The sequence below is a fragment of the Cervus canadensis genome, chromosome 15 (assembly GCF_019320065.1).
Source record: "Cervus canadensis isolate Bull #8, Minnesota chromosome 15, ASM1932006v1, whole genome shotgun sequence".
Lineage (NCBI taxonomy): Eukaryota > Metazoa > Chordata > Mammalia > Artiodactyla > Cervidae > Cervus > Cervus canadensis.
In genome coordinates, this window is record NC_057400.1 from 37647238 (window position 1) to 37663571 (window position 16334).

A 16334-nucleotide genomic window follows, 5' to 3' on the forward strand; every position below is an offset into this window, starting at 1 on the left:
TTGGAGAGTACAAAACAGAAGAATAAAAAGAGCCAGTAGAGCAGGCCACCAAAAGGCCATACTACAGCAACTTGGGGAAGCTCAGATAATGCTGGGTATTTATATAACCATTTAATATCTGAGAAATCAGTGGCGGCAGCCATAGTGCAGAGTATCCACATTACCTGCTTTCCTATGGAGTTGGGTGTATATAGTAATAGGGGTGTGACTCTGAGCTCTTGATCAAGAAAGGAGATCTTCAAGTTGTGTTCCACAAGTCAGGTAGATCATCCCAAATGTGAGCAGGGGATATTGAGAAAATTGAAACATATACTCTTTACCTTGATTCTACTAAAGCAAGAACTTGTGTTACACATTTCATACTTTGGGATTCTGTGAGGATTTCTTTAGGGGGGAAAAAAAGATTTACAATTCAGGAGAGGAAAAGAGAAAATATATCATTTAATAATCCTAAAATGGTTCACAGCAATAGAATAAAATTAAATAAACCTGTTGAGTTTAATTTTCTGTTGAAAAGGATATTAGAAAAGTATTACTCCAACGGGGGGAAAACCCCAGGTGGTTTTTTTGTTATTGTTAACTGCCGATGATTTGTGGACAGTCATTTGATAACTGGTACCTATTTTTAAACTGTTGCAGGTGTGGATGTGTGGTGGCGAAATTGAGATCATTCCCTGTTCCCGAGTGGGACACATATTCCGAAATGACAATCCCTACTCCTTCCCCAAAGACCGGATGAAGACGGTGGAGCGGAACTTGGTGCGGGTGGCTGAGGTCTGGCTGGATGAGTACAAGGAGCTCTTCTACGGCCACGGGGATCACCTCATAGACCAAGGGTTAGACGTCGGAAACCTTACCCAACAGCGGGAACTTCGAAAGAAGCTAAAATGCAAAAGCTTCAAGTGGTACTTGGAGAATGTTTTTCCAGACTTGAAGGCTCCCATTGTGAGGGCGAGTGGTGTGGTAAGTTCAAGCAGCAACTTCAAATCTGACTTTGTGAAAATACAAAGTAAAAACCTTTTTGAAAATGTGTGGGAAAGGATGAATTATTACTTTATAAATAAGCACCAAGTATGAGTGCAGAGGAGACAAAGTGTCGTTTGTCTTGACTGCACATATTAGGTAAACTTGAGGAAGGCTTCCAGGAAGCCATGTTTATTGATTAATTCAGCAAACACCAAGTGTCAAGAAACCAGGCATTATTTAAGAACTGGACTATAGGGTAAAGAATAAAGTAGATTGATCCCTTCTCTGTGGAACTTAAAGCTGAGTAGGATAGAAAGATAATAAAGAAATAAGCAAGTAAAGTGTAAATTTAAAAATATAGTAGCTTTTAATCAGGGAACTGGCCACAAGTGATGAGTTTTTCTTAAGAGTGGTCAACTCTATGAAGACATTGAAGGCCAGGTCTGAAAGACGAAGAGTCCACCATGCTGTAAAGAAGAGAGCCCTGGGCAAAGGATGTCACTTATGCAAAAACTCTGACATGTGACAGTTTGAGGCATTCGGGAACCATTAAGAAGGTGGATGTTGTTATCAAGGTGTGAGGAGGTAGGAGGAATGGCGCCCCGTGAAGGTCGAGAGGGAGAAGGAGATGGACCCCACAGTTCCTTGTGGGCAGAGTAAGGATTTTCTCTCCCTCATCTTTTTCTGTCTCTTTCTCTTTTCAGAATGTGACTGGATGTTACTGAGTAGGGTTAAGCAATGGGATGACATGGTTTATTTACAGTTCTATAGATTTCAAAGAGGGATTGAAAGTAACAGAAATTGTCAGACAACAGCAGAGAAAATTCCAGGGCACAAAATAACATACCAAAAGGAAAGAAGTCAAACTTGATAGGTTGGATAGAGTACAAAGCTAAGAAAAAATTAAGGAAGGAGAAAAATGCTCTTAAAAAGCCATTTCAAACCAATTCTAGGAGTGGAGCTTAATTTGAAGAGGATGGCAAGAGATGAGGATCTTTACCATATAATAAGTTTAGAGATGATTAGTCAAGCCTGGATCGAGTGGTCTTCCCTGGTCATGTAAATTTTTAATCTCTTTTACTGTTTTATTTCTCATTTAATTTTTACTTACAAACATTCCCAGGGCTGTTTTCTTTTTCTTCTTGCAAAATGTTCAGACTTGGCCCTCAGTAAGCCTGCTCTTTTCATATCATTTTATTTTTTCAGTTCTCCCTAGCAAGTGGATTGTACATACCAATCTTTCTCTGCCTACCAAATTTCCTGATGATAAGAACACTTAGGCCATTTCAATGGTATAAGGGAGATTCTGGAAAAGTGGGAAAGAAAGAAAACCAGTCTAAGAATTTGTTCTGCCTTCATTAAATTCAACTGACACATAAGTATATGTAACCAATTTGTATATAACATAATTGCCTGTCTTTGTAGGTCAAAATGCCATAACTGCTACTACAGAGGTTCAACTTGATTATTTTATCTTAGATAATTCTTTAGGAAGAATACCCTGAGCTTATACGCTGTCCAAGTAATATGCCTGTAAAATAAATTCACATTTTTTTAAACTCTATCTCTTAAGCAGGATAAAAGAAAAAGAAATTCTCATGATAGTAATTTTTTCCTGTCCTAAAAACACAGAATCTCAGTAAGAGCATTACTGGACTTTAACCACCAGAGGGAACTAAAAAACTATCTTTTGCCTCCTCTTTGAGGTTAGCTTGTCTAATAGTTTCCATTCGAATTTTGAAGAGCTCGTCTAATGAAAGAGGTTTCTCTTGATGCCTGAGCTACAACAAAATGCAGAAATGATTTTAATAAATTCTTTCTTTCTGTTTTCCTCCTTATTTGTTGCCTTCCTTAGACAAATTTTAATAAAGATGATATTAGTTCCCTCTGAAGCAACAAGGAGCATTATTACCATTAAAAAAGACCTTTCGCCAGGAAATTCAGAGGAAGGTTAACTAAATCATTATTTTGGATAGATAATCTTGTAAAGTTCCAAGAAACTAAAACCCACAACTTTTTGTTACTTGCTCCATATCATTCCTTCTTTCAACCTACACACCTAGGAAAGTTTGACTTTTTAAAAATAAGAATAATTTTTTTTCTCACTGAACCAAAAATATTTGAAAATAATAAAAGAACCTCAGCAATAATTTGAACTTACATTGGATTTAACTCAGCAAACAGCTTCTAGTCTAGTGTTTACCAATTCTGGGATAAACCATAGGGAACTCAAACCTCCTAAATTGGAAAATGAAATAGCTCAAAATGGATAAATTAAAATTTATACATACTTCCTGATCTTAAAATAAGATTGGTATGGTTTACAATAAAAGCATAGATGTATTTTTTAAGTGAGAGCCCAGTTTTCAGAACTATTCATAATGAGAGAAAGAATATCAATTCCTTACCACTTCATAAACCATTTCTACATGAATGAAGGAAAACAGTTTCCCCAGTAATTTCCAAAAGGAGGGAAGAGAAACATACCTTCAAATGAAGTAGGGGAGAGGGAGGCAAGGAATAGAAAAGGTTTCTCTCCTTCTCGTGCCTTTTAGTGCTTGGAAGAAAGGATTGTGAGAAATAAATACAAAGCAATCAATTAGACCAGGGGTTCCCAAACACTGTTCTGGGCAAAGTTATGCTGTCAAAGAGGATTCTGTGGTCACATGTATTTGGCAGACTCTTATACCACATTCCCTCTGCACTCAGTACCGGAGGTTCTGAGAGGTTCTGGAGTAGGGCATCCTAGTCAGCTGTCCTGAAGCCAGAGTTTTCCAAACTCACTTGAAGATATTTTCTGCATAATCTACAGGTACAGGAGTTTTTGTTTGTTTTTTCTGTTAAGATCAACTGGGACACCATTTCCTTTCTTTCAACTCCAAGATTATTCTACCTCCACACATGACTGTTAACTCTTTTCCCTGAAGTTCATGGTGGTCGATTCCTCCTGTGTGTTCTGACTGTTCCCATTAATGATGGAGTGTGTGTGTGTGTGTGTGTGTGTGTGTGTGTGTGTGCGTGTGTGCACACGTTCAGTCATTCACTCGTCTGATCCTTTGCAACCCCATGGACTGTAGCCCACCAGGTTCCTCTGTCCATGGACTTTTCCAGGCAAGCCTACTAGAGTGCGTTGCCATTTCCTTTTCCAGGGTGTTTTCCCAACCCAGGGATTGAACTTGCATCTCTCGCGCCTCCTGCATTGGCAGGCTGATTCTTTACCACTGTGCCACCTGGGAAGCCAATTGTCTCCTCCCATATCTGACACTTTAAATTGTGAATAGAGTTTCCTTTGAAGATTTCTGTTGGAGAGTCTGTTCTAGAATTGTTTTGCATGCGGGTCACCCCAGAAACAACAAAACTGGTAGATTTTAATGTGTTTTTTTTTTCCAGTGCTTTGAGGGTTCTATCAGGGTTCCTAGTCAATGCAAGTGGTGTGTGCATCTCAAACTCAAATGAAGGTTGATGTAAGGTTTCAATTTCCTTGGGAGTAGCTTCCCCTTTGTCTCCCAGTGCTAATGGATAAATTCTTTTCCCCTGTACTCCATTCCACCCAGAGCCTAACGTTTTAGCTTTCCATCATGTGTGGAAGACCTCAACTCCAGGTTTTTTCATATTCAGTATCAGTCCCCTGCTTACCAGTATTTTCCCTTTTACCTCTTGTTTTTAGGTTTTGTTTTTCACTTTCTGGACCCTAAAGATGCCCCCTACTTTCCCGTAGGAAAAATTAAGCATGTAAAAGTGCGAACCAACCCACTGAGCACTGTTATGAAATCTGACAACTCTGTGAGCACCCCAACTTGCATCCTACAGTGCTCCCTAGCTAGAGCTGTTGGTTAGTTACCCTGGAACAGGAGGGGACATAAATAGTGTCCCTGGCCACAGAGACCACCCCACTTGCCAGCACAGGGCGCTTCCCTGAGTATAGACTGAGCTCTACACAGCTCTTCCAGAAGTCTGAAAAGTTCAAATTGTGTTATACTATTAACCCACCTTCTCTTTAGACCTGCCCAGAATGTCAGAGGGAGCAAGGGAATCAACATTTCTCTGCATTAAATGGTGACTAACAGACAGCTGCCTCCATGTTGGACCCTGCAAATCCATTAAAAACCTGGGGGCCTGCCAGAAAGTGTCTTTAAGCTTGGCTCCATACTAGCGTTCGTGACTTCCCTGTAATGAATTGTAGCTTGCCTGAGTCATTAGGAAGATTCTGACCGGGAGTCAGCTGGAATCTGCTGTTTTTGAAAGACTCAATTTATCTATGATTCAGTGCCTAAGCAGTCAGATAGCTTGGAGGGGTCAGCCAGGGAACAGAGCCCATAACCACTGCTTTGATTAAATTGCAAGTATGTGCACTGACTTTTAATATATGCATCAGACAAACTTGAGACAAGAAAATAACTGCTTCTCATGCCACCTTTTGCTCTTTTCCTGTTCAGCATTCCAGGAAAGGGTTAATTAAAAGCTTCTGTGTGTTGGCTCTGTGGCTGAATCACAGGCCTAAATTGACAGATTGAAGCTGTACTTCAGCAAGATTACATTATGTCCCTGTTAGAGATAGCAACCAATAAAATCGTATAGTGCTAAGTAATGCTAAGCTATTAACTTAACTATCTTTAACCTTATTATTGTTTTATATTCTGTGTTTTCTGAATGTCTTGTTCTACTTTAAAATATTTTGTTCTTAATGTGTATTTTATGTTTTGCTTCCTAGCTTATTAATGTGGCCTTGGGTAAATGCATTTCCATCAGAAACACCACAGCCATTCTGGAAGACTGTGATGGGAGCAGCAAGGTACCCTGAACTGGGGTTTTCTCTCTCATAGTCGGTATAGCTGATGGTGCTAGTGTGGTTGATAGGTGAAGGGTATGACACATTCATCACTCACTAGAGATGTTCATAATTAATTTTCACATTTTTGTATCATCATAAGGTTGGTGACATTTAGGGTCCACCTCTAAATGTAAAAGACAGTGACAGAGGGAATAAAGGTGAATAGTGTAGTCAACCCACCATGGACCCAGTTCAGTTTCCACCATTTCTAAAAATGCATTAACTGCAAATTCCTTAACCCTTAGGTGAATGGCAATGATAATAGTGCTGGCCCCAAAGCGGTTGTGAGGATGGAATTAGACACTACATAGGAAGCCTAAAAAGTAATATCGAACATTTGGTGCTCTATAAATATTCACTGCTATAGTAATAAAGGCAAAAATGAGAAAATTAACACATTATATATAAAGACAAAATGATAAAAATGAAGTCATACAAATTCTTAAATAATGTAATCTAAGGGAGCAGTTTTATTCTCTGATTCCACCCGTCCTTCCCCCTCCCCCACCCAGGTACTCCTAAGGGAGTAATGCAGATAGCACAATTCATGATCCATGGTGGAAAACTCTACAGCCAAACTTCAACAGATCTGAGCACAGTATTTAGGGGAGGGAGTAGGGCCTGGGAAAACAGAGCCATGACTCTGTAGAGCTCTGAGCGATGGCACCTCCCTCTCCAACATATGCTCCTACCCACTCTCATTCTGTTCGGACAGTTATCAGCTTGGCTGCTATATTGGACTCACAGGAACATGGATTCAGGAGTCGAACTCAGCCCCCTAAAACTGCAGATAACTCTCTGCCAGGGAGATTATTTTGTGATGGGAGTCTAGACTTGCTTTGCTTTGTGTTAGAGATATTACTTTATTTTCAAGCACATCCCATGTTTACTTCTTAATTCAAAGCTGCTGCTAGGAAAATAAAAAGATATTTTTGTCATCTCTGTTGATATAATTCAGCCATGGGTTGTAAACTTGAAGTTAATGGAATTCTTTCTTAATTAGGAAAGAGGAGACAGAAGGGAAGAGAAAAGTGTCAAAAATTAATTGAAAGAAATAATTTTCATGCATTAACAATTCAAAGAGGAAATCAAGTCATAAAGTATAAGACAAAACCATAAATAGTCCAAATTATATGAAAGTAAAATATTAAATAATATGCAATTCTTCAAGACTCATCATTATAGTGACTTTCTGTGTCTGATTAATCAGTATTTTACCTGAAAACCCAAATTCTCAATAACCATTGAATCTCTCAAAGGGATGCTAGGAGACAAAAAGTATGAATCATGTAGCCCCTGTGTTCCACAAACGTCCATCTTCATTTTTTGTCTTGTCACTCATTTTTAGCTTCTGCTTCTTTAGGTTGGTTTGAGTAATTAAACGTAAAGGAACATGGAGGAAGTTGACTTATTTTTGACAGAATTAACGAGGCTTAATATTAAGCTGGTGACTGTAGGATTCATCCGTAAAATCTCAAAAGGAATAAAACCCTAGGGCTGAACCATCAAGCCCTAGCTTCACCTTACTTAAGATGTCTCCTTAGTTACTAACTTTTCAATCAGTTAAAATGTCCCTTTTCAATCAGTTAAAATGTCCCTTTTCAATAAATCCTTGTATTATGACACACATCCGTGCTTCTCTAATTCAATGTGCATTCAGGTCATCTGGGGAGTTTGTTACAATGCAGATTCTGATTCAGTACATTCATAGTGGGGACTGAAATTCAGCATTTCTGAATAGCTCCCAGGAGATGCTAATGTTAACCCAAGGACTACTGTTTGAATGGAAAGTTCTAACACAATAACATACTTGATAATCTAAGTTAAATCCCAATCACATTACAATGATGTGATTTTTTATTTTTTATCTAATGATGCATTAGATAAAAGTATTTAGGTAGATTTTAGCAGCAGTTTATTTTTTTTAATATATTTACATTGGTGTAAAACAACCTCAGATATGCAGATGACACCACCCTTATGGCAGAAAGTGAAGAACACTAAAGAGACTCTTGATGAAAGTGAAAGAAGAGAGTGAAAAATTTGACTTAAAGCTCAACATTCAGAAAACTAAGATAATGGCACCCGGTCCCATCACTTCATGGCAAATAGATGGGGAAACAGTGGAAACAGTGGCTGACTTTATTTGGGGGGGCTCCAAAATCACTGCAGATGGTGATTGCAGCCATGAAATTAAAAGATGTTTACTCCTTGGAAGGAAAGTTATGACCAACCTAGATAGCATATTAAAAAGCAGAGACATTACTTTGCCAACAAAGGTCCGTCTAGTCAAGGCTATGGTTTTTCCAGTAGTCATGTATGGATATGAGAGTTGGACTATAAAGAAAGCTGAGCACAGAAGAATTGATGTTTTTGAACTGTGATGTTGGAGAAGACTCTTGAGAGTCCCTTGAACTGCAAGGAGATCAGTCCTGTGTGTTCACTGATGTTGAAGCTGAAACCCCAATACTTTGGCCACCTGATGCAAAGAGCTGACTCATTGGAAAAGACCCTGATACTGGGAAATATTGAGGGCAGGAGGAAAAGAGGACGAGAGAGGATGAGATGGTTAGATGGCATCACTGACACAATGGACATGAGTTTGGGTAAACTCCGGGAGTTGGTGATGGACAGGGAGGCCTGGCATGCTGTGGTTCATGGGGTCGCAAAGAATCAGACATGACTGAGAGGCTAAACTGAACTGAAAACAACAAATTTCCTACAGACCCAGTGCTTTAGAGTATATTGACCAGGCAGATAGAACTAAGTTTAAAAAAATTTATAAAAACTAAAAACACAGGCCCATTACCTAAAACAGTATTTATTTTAGACATTGGCAACTCCCCCAAACTGGACTTCTCCAAGAGGAGTTGCTGTGAACTGGGAGATATTAACACAATGCAACCTGGTGATTCTTTGTGCTATCAGTGAAGAAAGTTTTTTAACCTTTCCTATAATAGAACACAGCCTCTAGGAGTCCAATTTTCTAGTATTAAAAAAATAAGCATAGTAATTCCCATCGAAGTCATTTAGGACTGGGACTTGGCTCTCCCTCTAGCCCCAGTGGCTAGGGGCCTGAAGCGTGTGGTGGTTTGAATGCTCCAATACTTCAAGTACCAGGTTAGCCTGGCACTCAGAACACCTAAAAGGGCACCCATTCACAGACATGTACTAATTGTACTAAATGATTGTTTTAATATTGCAGCTAACATTTATTGATGTCTTACTGTGTGCTCAACACTTGTCAGACATTACTCCATTGCTATCCAACTTAAAAATTATAAAAACGAGATTAGACAGGGTAAATAATATGGCCATACTATCAGAATTGAAAGTGGCAATACCAGGATTTTGAACACAAAACATCTGTCTAGAGTGCCTATATTCCTAAGCATTACTAATAAAAATGTTTAGCAAAGAGTTTGCTGCCAAAAGTCACCTTCTCCTTATGTATTTTCCCCGCAGCTTCAACAATTTAATTACACCTGGTTAAGGCTTATTAAACACGGAGCGTGGTGCTTAGCTCCTGAGTCTGATAATGGGGCCCTGAGGCTGCACCTTTGTGATAACAGAAACAAAGGGCTAAGATGGCTGCATAAATCAACATCAGACTTCCGTCCAGAACTGGTAAGCAAAATATTTGTACCTCTTCCTTACCACAAATCCAACTTTCCATTAAATGCGACATAAACCCTCCTTGTCAGCTTCCTCAATCAAAGGCTTTAAATGTGTAAGGGACAATAGAGGCAGTGTAAAAGTTCTTACACAGAGATAAACAGATTTTTTTTTTTTATAAATTGTTGAGTCCTTTTTTATTCTTTTAACAAAATTTACTTCAAATCAGTTCTTTTGGTTACATTGCTGTTATCATCTTTGTTTCTGAAAGTCATTTGCTTCTGAAAGTCAGTTAGGATTGCCAAAAGTCAGGCTTATAGCTTAGAACTGGTTCTCACTGATTACCAGAAAAGTTTATAGGGAGAGTAGATGGGGAAAGCAAGAAGCAGTGTGCTTCCCCAAGCCCTGTGCTTAGTACGAATCTGTCTCCACTTCCTGCCTCCTTTCCTTAGAAAGATTTTCTCATGTCCTCTGGTTCCTGAAGACTTAGGCTCTGGAGAGTCTAAGGGTGCTGGAGTCTCTGGGTGCTGGAGTCAGTTCCAACCAGCTTGCAGCTGCTGACCGTGTGCACCTCTTGCCAACTTCACATTCAGTGATGTCACATTGGTGATTCGAAACCAGCCATGACAGGAGTATTTACAAAACCCCGTGCTAGAGATCAAGGGATGGTTTTCCAGAGGTCAAGTTGTGGATATTAACCAGAACAACCATGCCCTATCCCATTCACTGTCCAAGTACTCTGCTTTCCCCAATCATATTTTAGTAAGATACAAAGTCATAAGTTTTCTGTAGGATCTTGGAATGGCAGGAATAATTTCAGGCCTGCCTTCTCAAATTTTCTTCTGTCTCACTAGCTGGTAGCCACCAAACCCACTGAATGAATAATGAGTATGTGGAGACCATCATTTTGGTCAGGGATGACCCCAAAGTATGCACACTTTTTTCCTTGGAGTGTCTCCATTCCTTCTGATGTCACAGCCAGTGATTGATCTCTTCATGACATTTTCTTTTTTTCCTGCTCAGGATAAAATTAGGACCTAAGCATCACACTCTCCAATCTTCCTTTCCATACCTCATCTCTATTATATTTGAAGGATCTCTTTACAACCACCAGCAGATTATTACAGCTAATCCAGATCTTCTCAGTATCATCTTTTTTATAAATCCTTGAGGTTACTTAAGTATCATATTTGTACAATTCTAAAAGGGTGACAATATTCTGGTTTTTCTCTTTTTGGCTGTGCTGGGTCTTCTCTGCTACAGGGGCTTTGTCTAGTTGCAGCAAGCAGGCGCCACTCTCTAGCTGCTGTGCATGGGCTTCTATTTGAGGTGGCTTCTCTTGCTGGGGAGCACAGGCTCTAGGGAATACAGGCTTCCACAGTTGTGGCACCTGGGCCTAGTTGCCCCACAGCATGTTGAATCTTCCCAAATCAAGGATCGAACCTGTGTCTCTTGCAATGGCAGGCAGATTCTCAGCCACTGCACCACCAGGGAAGTCCAAGGGTGACAATGTTTTTGTAAGAGTATCTTTAAAATAAATTATTATAAAGTCACCTCTATTTGATAAAATTGTAGAGCATTTCAAAACCTGTGTGTGTGTGTGTTAGTGGTTCAGCTGTATTCAACTCTTTGCAACCCCATGAACTGTAGCCTACCAGGCTCCTCTATCTATAGAATTCTCCAGGCAAGAATAATTAAAATGACCTTTGTCACAGTTATGGATATTTGAGAGGATTGATAGGTGAAAAGGTTATAAACTCATGAGCAAGTTGTAAGTAGGTTATTGACAATTTCTAGGATGTTTAATAAGTATTAATCAATAATAGAACCCTCTGAAATACCTGTGACTTCTTCTAGTTATACCTGGACTTTCTAGACACTGGGCATTATATTCTATCAGAGAACATGGTAAGGAACTCATAAATAAAATACATCATTTCTAACACATTTTATTCTAAATTTGCTTTCTAAAGCATGAACTTAAGAAATTAACTAACTTATTTTTTGTGATGGAGTTTTTTTTTTTTTCTTTACTATCATCAGTGAGGGAGCCAGTCACCATATACAGTAAACACCATCTGGAGTTGTTTCCTTTAAATAATACAGTTATCAACCATATCATCAGAAAATTCATCTTTTGCTTCATGCAGAACTAAAAGTTGTGACTTGGAGAGTGTGAGAATTTAGTTTAAGATAAAGACAAATTTAATACTGTCTAAAGTCTGGTTTATGTTATTAATTTATTTTGGGGGAATTCCTAAAAAATAAAAAATGAAATCACCTTTTTAAAAAATTGGTTTTAATTTCTTTACATCACAGTAGTTAAAGTCAGCCTATGGCTCATTATCAGATCCCCTTTCTCTCCAGGTGAACCACATTGTTTTTGGAAACTATCATCAGTTGTTATGCTTGGAAGGAAATTTTACTCAGAAGACCCTGAAAGTTGCTCCTTGTGACCCAGCAAAGCCATATCAAAAGTGGAAATTTGAAAACTATTATGAAGACTGAAGAGGAACTGATATTTTTATCTAGTAAACCCACTAGACACTGTGAATTTGACAGCGAACTTGGTGACTACATTTCCCCATGCTAGTTTAAAATTTTCAAAATTAGTAACATTTAAATGGAAGATTTTTTTTTTAAATCACAATATTTGAGATCCCAAAATTTAACTCAGGGAGACAATCCAGCATTGGGTTGGAGTCCTTCTTCAGCACTAGGTGGCCTTTTAAATTGCCTGCTTTCCACTCCACTGGAAGAAAGCTTGCTAGTTGTCCGATACCATCTAACAGGTAACCAGAAATGAAGACAGAAGAACTTGGAGAAGCACAACGATATCCAATGATAGCTGATCATAACCAGCTCTTTTGACCCACAAGTAGGTATAATTATTGAGAACCTGGTCCTTTAATTGCCAGGTTTTCATCAAAAATAAAAGAGGTAGAAGGAAAGAAAGAAAGAAAGAAAATTACTTGAGTTCCTAGACTAAAAGACGTCAGAAACACACAGCTTTCACCTTGGTGAAATCTCTCCCAACCACATGCTTGTTTACCTAATGTTAGAAATAATATTAATATAATACTCCTTGATGGCAGGGTTTTGATCTAGATGACTGTATAATGTTTTTCCTACTCTGAGTCAGTGGAAAATTTCTAAGTGAGGAAGTCAAATGCTTATTCAATTCTAGACATGGATGTTTCCATTCATTTTGTGCTTTTAAACTGCACTTTAAAAAATGGCCATACAAGTAGCTTCTAGATTTATGTGGATATTAAACAAGAAAAAAAATGCAAAGAAATACAGACTGCATCACTTCACACAGTAGTAACTGAAAATAAATTTCATCATTGAACCTACTCTAATATAGAACTAAATAAGAGGAGTTAAAATGAATAAAGCAGAAATAGAGCACTGAAAAATATTAAAGTTCTCTTATGTGAAAATACTACTTTGTATTCAGTAGCATTCACACAGATGAAGTATGCCAAAATAGGCTTTACAAGATTTCAAGGTAGAAATAAAGTGAAGGAGATGTAAAGAAAGGGGAAGAGAATGATAACCACAGTGAGGAAGAGAGTTAAGAGAAAAATGTCCTAGATTTAGCCAAAATAAGGAAGGGAATCTTGCACACTGTGGGGGAGAAAAGAATAAATGTAGACCTAAAGATAACAATGATAAATTTGGGGAAAGTTCCAATATTACTTTGATCCAAATTGAGTACCTAATCTTAGGTATGCCAAAACTTAGTCATACTGAAAGATGTCTTAGAAATCCTGATAACCTTCACATTCATTTGGTAGAAATTTAATGTCCAGCAGACACATTACCTATCTAAAAATCCCAGGCCAGTTAGTAAGAGAATCAGGATTAGAATTAGAATCAGGATTAGATTAGATTAGATCTCTGGAATCAGGATCTCCAGAGATGGAGCCACCAGCCTAAACAAAATTGCTCCATGACACTCTTAAAAAAAAATAAAACCATAAATTTTTTGGTTGAGGTTGGATGTCTGGAGAATAATCATGCTACGTGCTTGTTAATATTTAAAAAAAAAGAAACGAAGAAAGAAACCTGTGCAATTGAGTTGACAGTGAAACTTGGTGTCCTTAGTTCTGTTTTCCTATTAAAACTTTAATTCCCAATTAATTACACAAAAACAGAGCAATAACTAAGAACTGGAAGGGGAAATAGTTTTGAACATTTGTATCATATTTAAGATATTTTATGTAAATAATTGATATTGCAGATGAGATGAAAAAATGACTAGAAAATGAAATAATTCTTTTCAAAGCATCGCCATGTGGGGGATACAACACAAGTTAGTTGCCAGAGGACTAATTGAGTTGCTGACCAAACTCAATGTGCTGGATGCCCTATGCAATTCTTTGTGTAAGTGAAAAAATGTTGAAAGGTTTTCTGCCAGTCTAATGAATCTCTTTTTATTCAAAAACAGTTTCCACCAAAATTGTCAACTCTGTTCAGAAGAAGATGAGTTATGTTTTGGATAGGTTTCTCTTTGGGTGAACCAGCTGAAGAAATTCAAATGTTTTTGCTCAAAAGAACCCTCTGTGACCTGTTCAGTGTATTCTTCTCATGGCTTTCATGGCTTTACCTTGACATACTTATTATGTGAAGCTATATTTGAATCTATATTGTCAGTATAACAAAGGACTATTTTCATACATCACATGTTTGTTCTTGGGTGGAATTTTTAAAACAGCTTTTACCATGTTTTTCCCACTTACTCTAAGAAACAAGGCAATAATCAGTAGTTAGAAATCATATGGACCTCACCTTAAGAGTATTGACTAATTGTGAAATCTACTACCAACATTCTTTTAAGCAATGTGCTCTAAATTCTTGTTTTCTGAAGACTGTAATAAAGGTATAAATGCCTCTAGATATTCTGGTACTTCTAATGATAAACCCTTGGATGAGACACGTTAGGGTCTTAATCAGCCCTGAGTTCTTCAATAAGGGGTTCTGTTCTTAGGGCCCTTATAGAGTTTTCCCCAGTTTAGCTTAAGCTATTACCTTTTCCTTGAAAAATATATACACATCTTATTACCTTGAACACAAGCATAGTTGATAGTATTTTACAGATCTTATTGGCTCAAAAGCTAACTTACCAAACCATTTGAGTACTTCTGAGCCTTCCAGTTTGCATGATTCTTTTCTCATTTTCAACTGCTACTCTCTTGAAGGATGACACAGCTGTTGTTGGTACAACTGTGTTTTATCACCAGCATCAAATTTGCTCAGTTCTACTTGCTGCTATTCAATCAACTGTCATTCACAAGGGCAAAAACCACCATGCACCATGATCATAATGTATCATTAGCTTTCAACTAATTTGGAAATACTTTCTTGAATATTAAAGCATCTTTCCTTTAGAATCACCTTAGAGATTGTAAAGGGGGAAATATACTAGTTATAGTGTAGGAATTCAATTTTACCAGTCAATCTTGATTTTATGGATGGCTTAGAATGATTTTCAAGAGGCTGTCATGCAAGAGAAGGGAGTTGAGGTACACCAGATGGTACCATTTTTGTTTTAATATCTTTATCTTCCACATTCAAACACAGAAAACAAATTCCATCTCAAAAGAAATCCACGATCTTGAATAAAAACAAGGAAATTACAAGAAATAAAGAGAAAAGAGATGGGACTAATTACCTTGAGTACCTACTATGTGCTAGGCATTGTTTGCGCCTCATCTCAGTCTGTGCACAACTCAATGAGGTGAGTCTCCTTCTCCTCATTATACAGACGAGGATGATTGAGAGGGATTGTCTAAAGTCATCACACTAGAAAGAGTTAAAATCCAGTTTCCATTCTATCAGGCTCAAAAAAAATAAAAGAAAAAAGTGAGCCTCTTTCACTAAATGATACTTCTATGATTTTTTTTTTATTCTTTTTCCTCTTCTTCCTCTTCCTCTTCTTCTTCTCCTTTTCCTTCTATGTCTTCTTTTATAAGTAGGGCAGGCAACTCAGGTGGGCTCAGTTAAAATCCTTTGGTACAGAGTCACATCTTTTTGGTGATGAGATGTGATTTTTGGTGATTTGATGTGACATTTTGGTCAAATCTTTTCGGATGTTGAACCAACAGGAAATAGAGGCTTCACTCCTTTCTGTTAAACAATGGAAGTGTAGGCTTAAGGATAGTTATACTCACACACTTTACAGTGGTCTTATCTCCTGACTTCATGCAGGACATATTCCTTTCCATTTCCTAGAACAAGTATGAGAGAGAGAAATGGACATAGAGAGATTGCTTCTCTGTGAATGATACTACCAACTCTTTGTTCCCTTAACCATTAATCAAAGCTGACAGATTGTTTAATTTGAGCGCAGGTGGGAAGTGGAAAATCGGAGTCCTTAAATTTAAAACAAAAACCAAGTCTTGGAACTTTCACTTCACTGTGTAGATTGTCACCAAAGTGCTTTTACAAAAACCTTTGCATGAGTGTATTCAACAATTGCTAAAAGCCAAGATACCTTGACATGAGAAAAGGAACACTAGCCACAGCTTATATACATAAATATTTATTTTGGACTAATAGTCATTCTACAGACAGCTTTGAATAAGTCATGTAAAAGAGTATCTCCAATCCTTTGGCCACCTGATGCAAAGAGCCAACTAACTGGAGAAGACCCTGAAGCTAGGAAAGATTGAAGGCAAAAGGAGAAGGGGACGACAGAGGATGAGGTGGTTGGATAGAATCATCGACTCACTGGACATGAATCTGAGTAAACTTAGGGAGATAGTGAAGGACAGGGGAGCCTGGCATGCTGTAGTCTATGGGGTCATAAAGAATCAAACATGACTTAACAACTGAACAACATCAAAAATATTATCTACTCCTGGTGAAGTTTAATGGATGGAATTTCAAGTGTTTCTGGTATTTGCATCTAAAATAA

At 37.9% G+C, this 16334-nt stretch overlaps 1 protein-coding gene across 2 annotated transcripts in view; it reads left to right on the forward strand.

Annotated features, from left to right (window-relative positions):
* Positions 1-14314, forward strand: part of GALNT5 (polypeptide N-acetylgalactosaminyltransferase 5) — a 41940-nt gene extending 27626 nt beyond the window's left edge. The window contains exons 7-10 of one of the 2 annotated variants that reach the window (XM_043487754.1): positions 640-963; positions 5678-5758; positions 9263-9424; positions 11780-14314. In XM_043487754.1, the coding sequence (XP_043343689.1) occupies positions 640-963; positions 5678-5758; positions 9263-9424; positions 11780-11920 (708 nt within the window). In that variant the 3' untranslated portion in view covers positions 11921-14314. The remainder of the gene's footprint in view (positions 1-639; positions 964-5677; positions 5759-9262; positions 9425-11779) is intronic. The other variant, XM_043487755.1, reaches the window with a different exon arrangement.
* The last annotated feature ends 2020 nt before the right edge of the window (positions 14315-16334 follow it).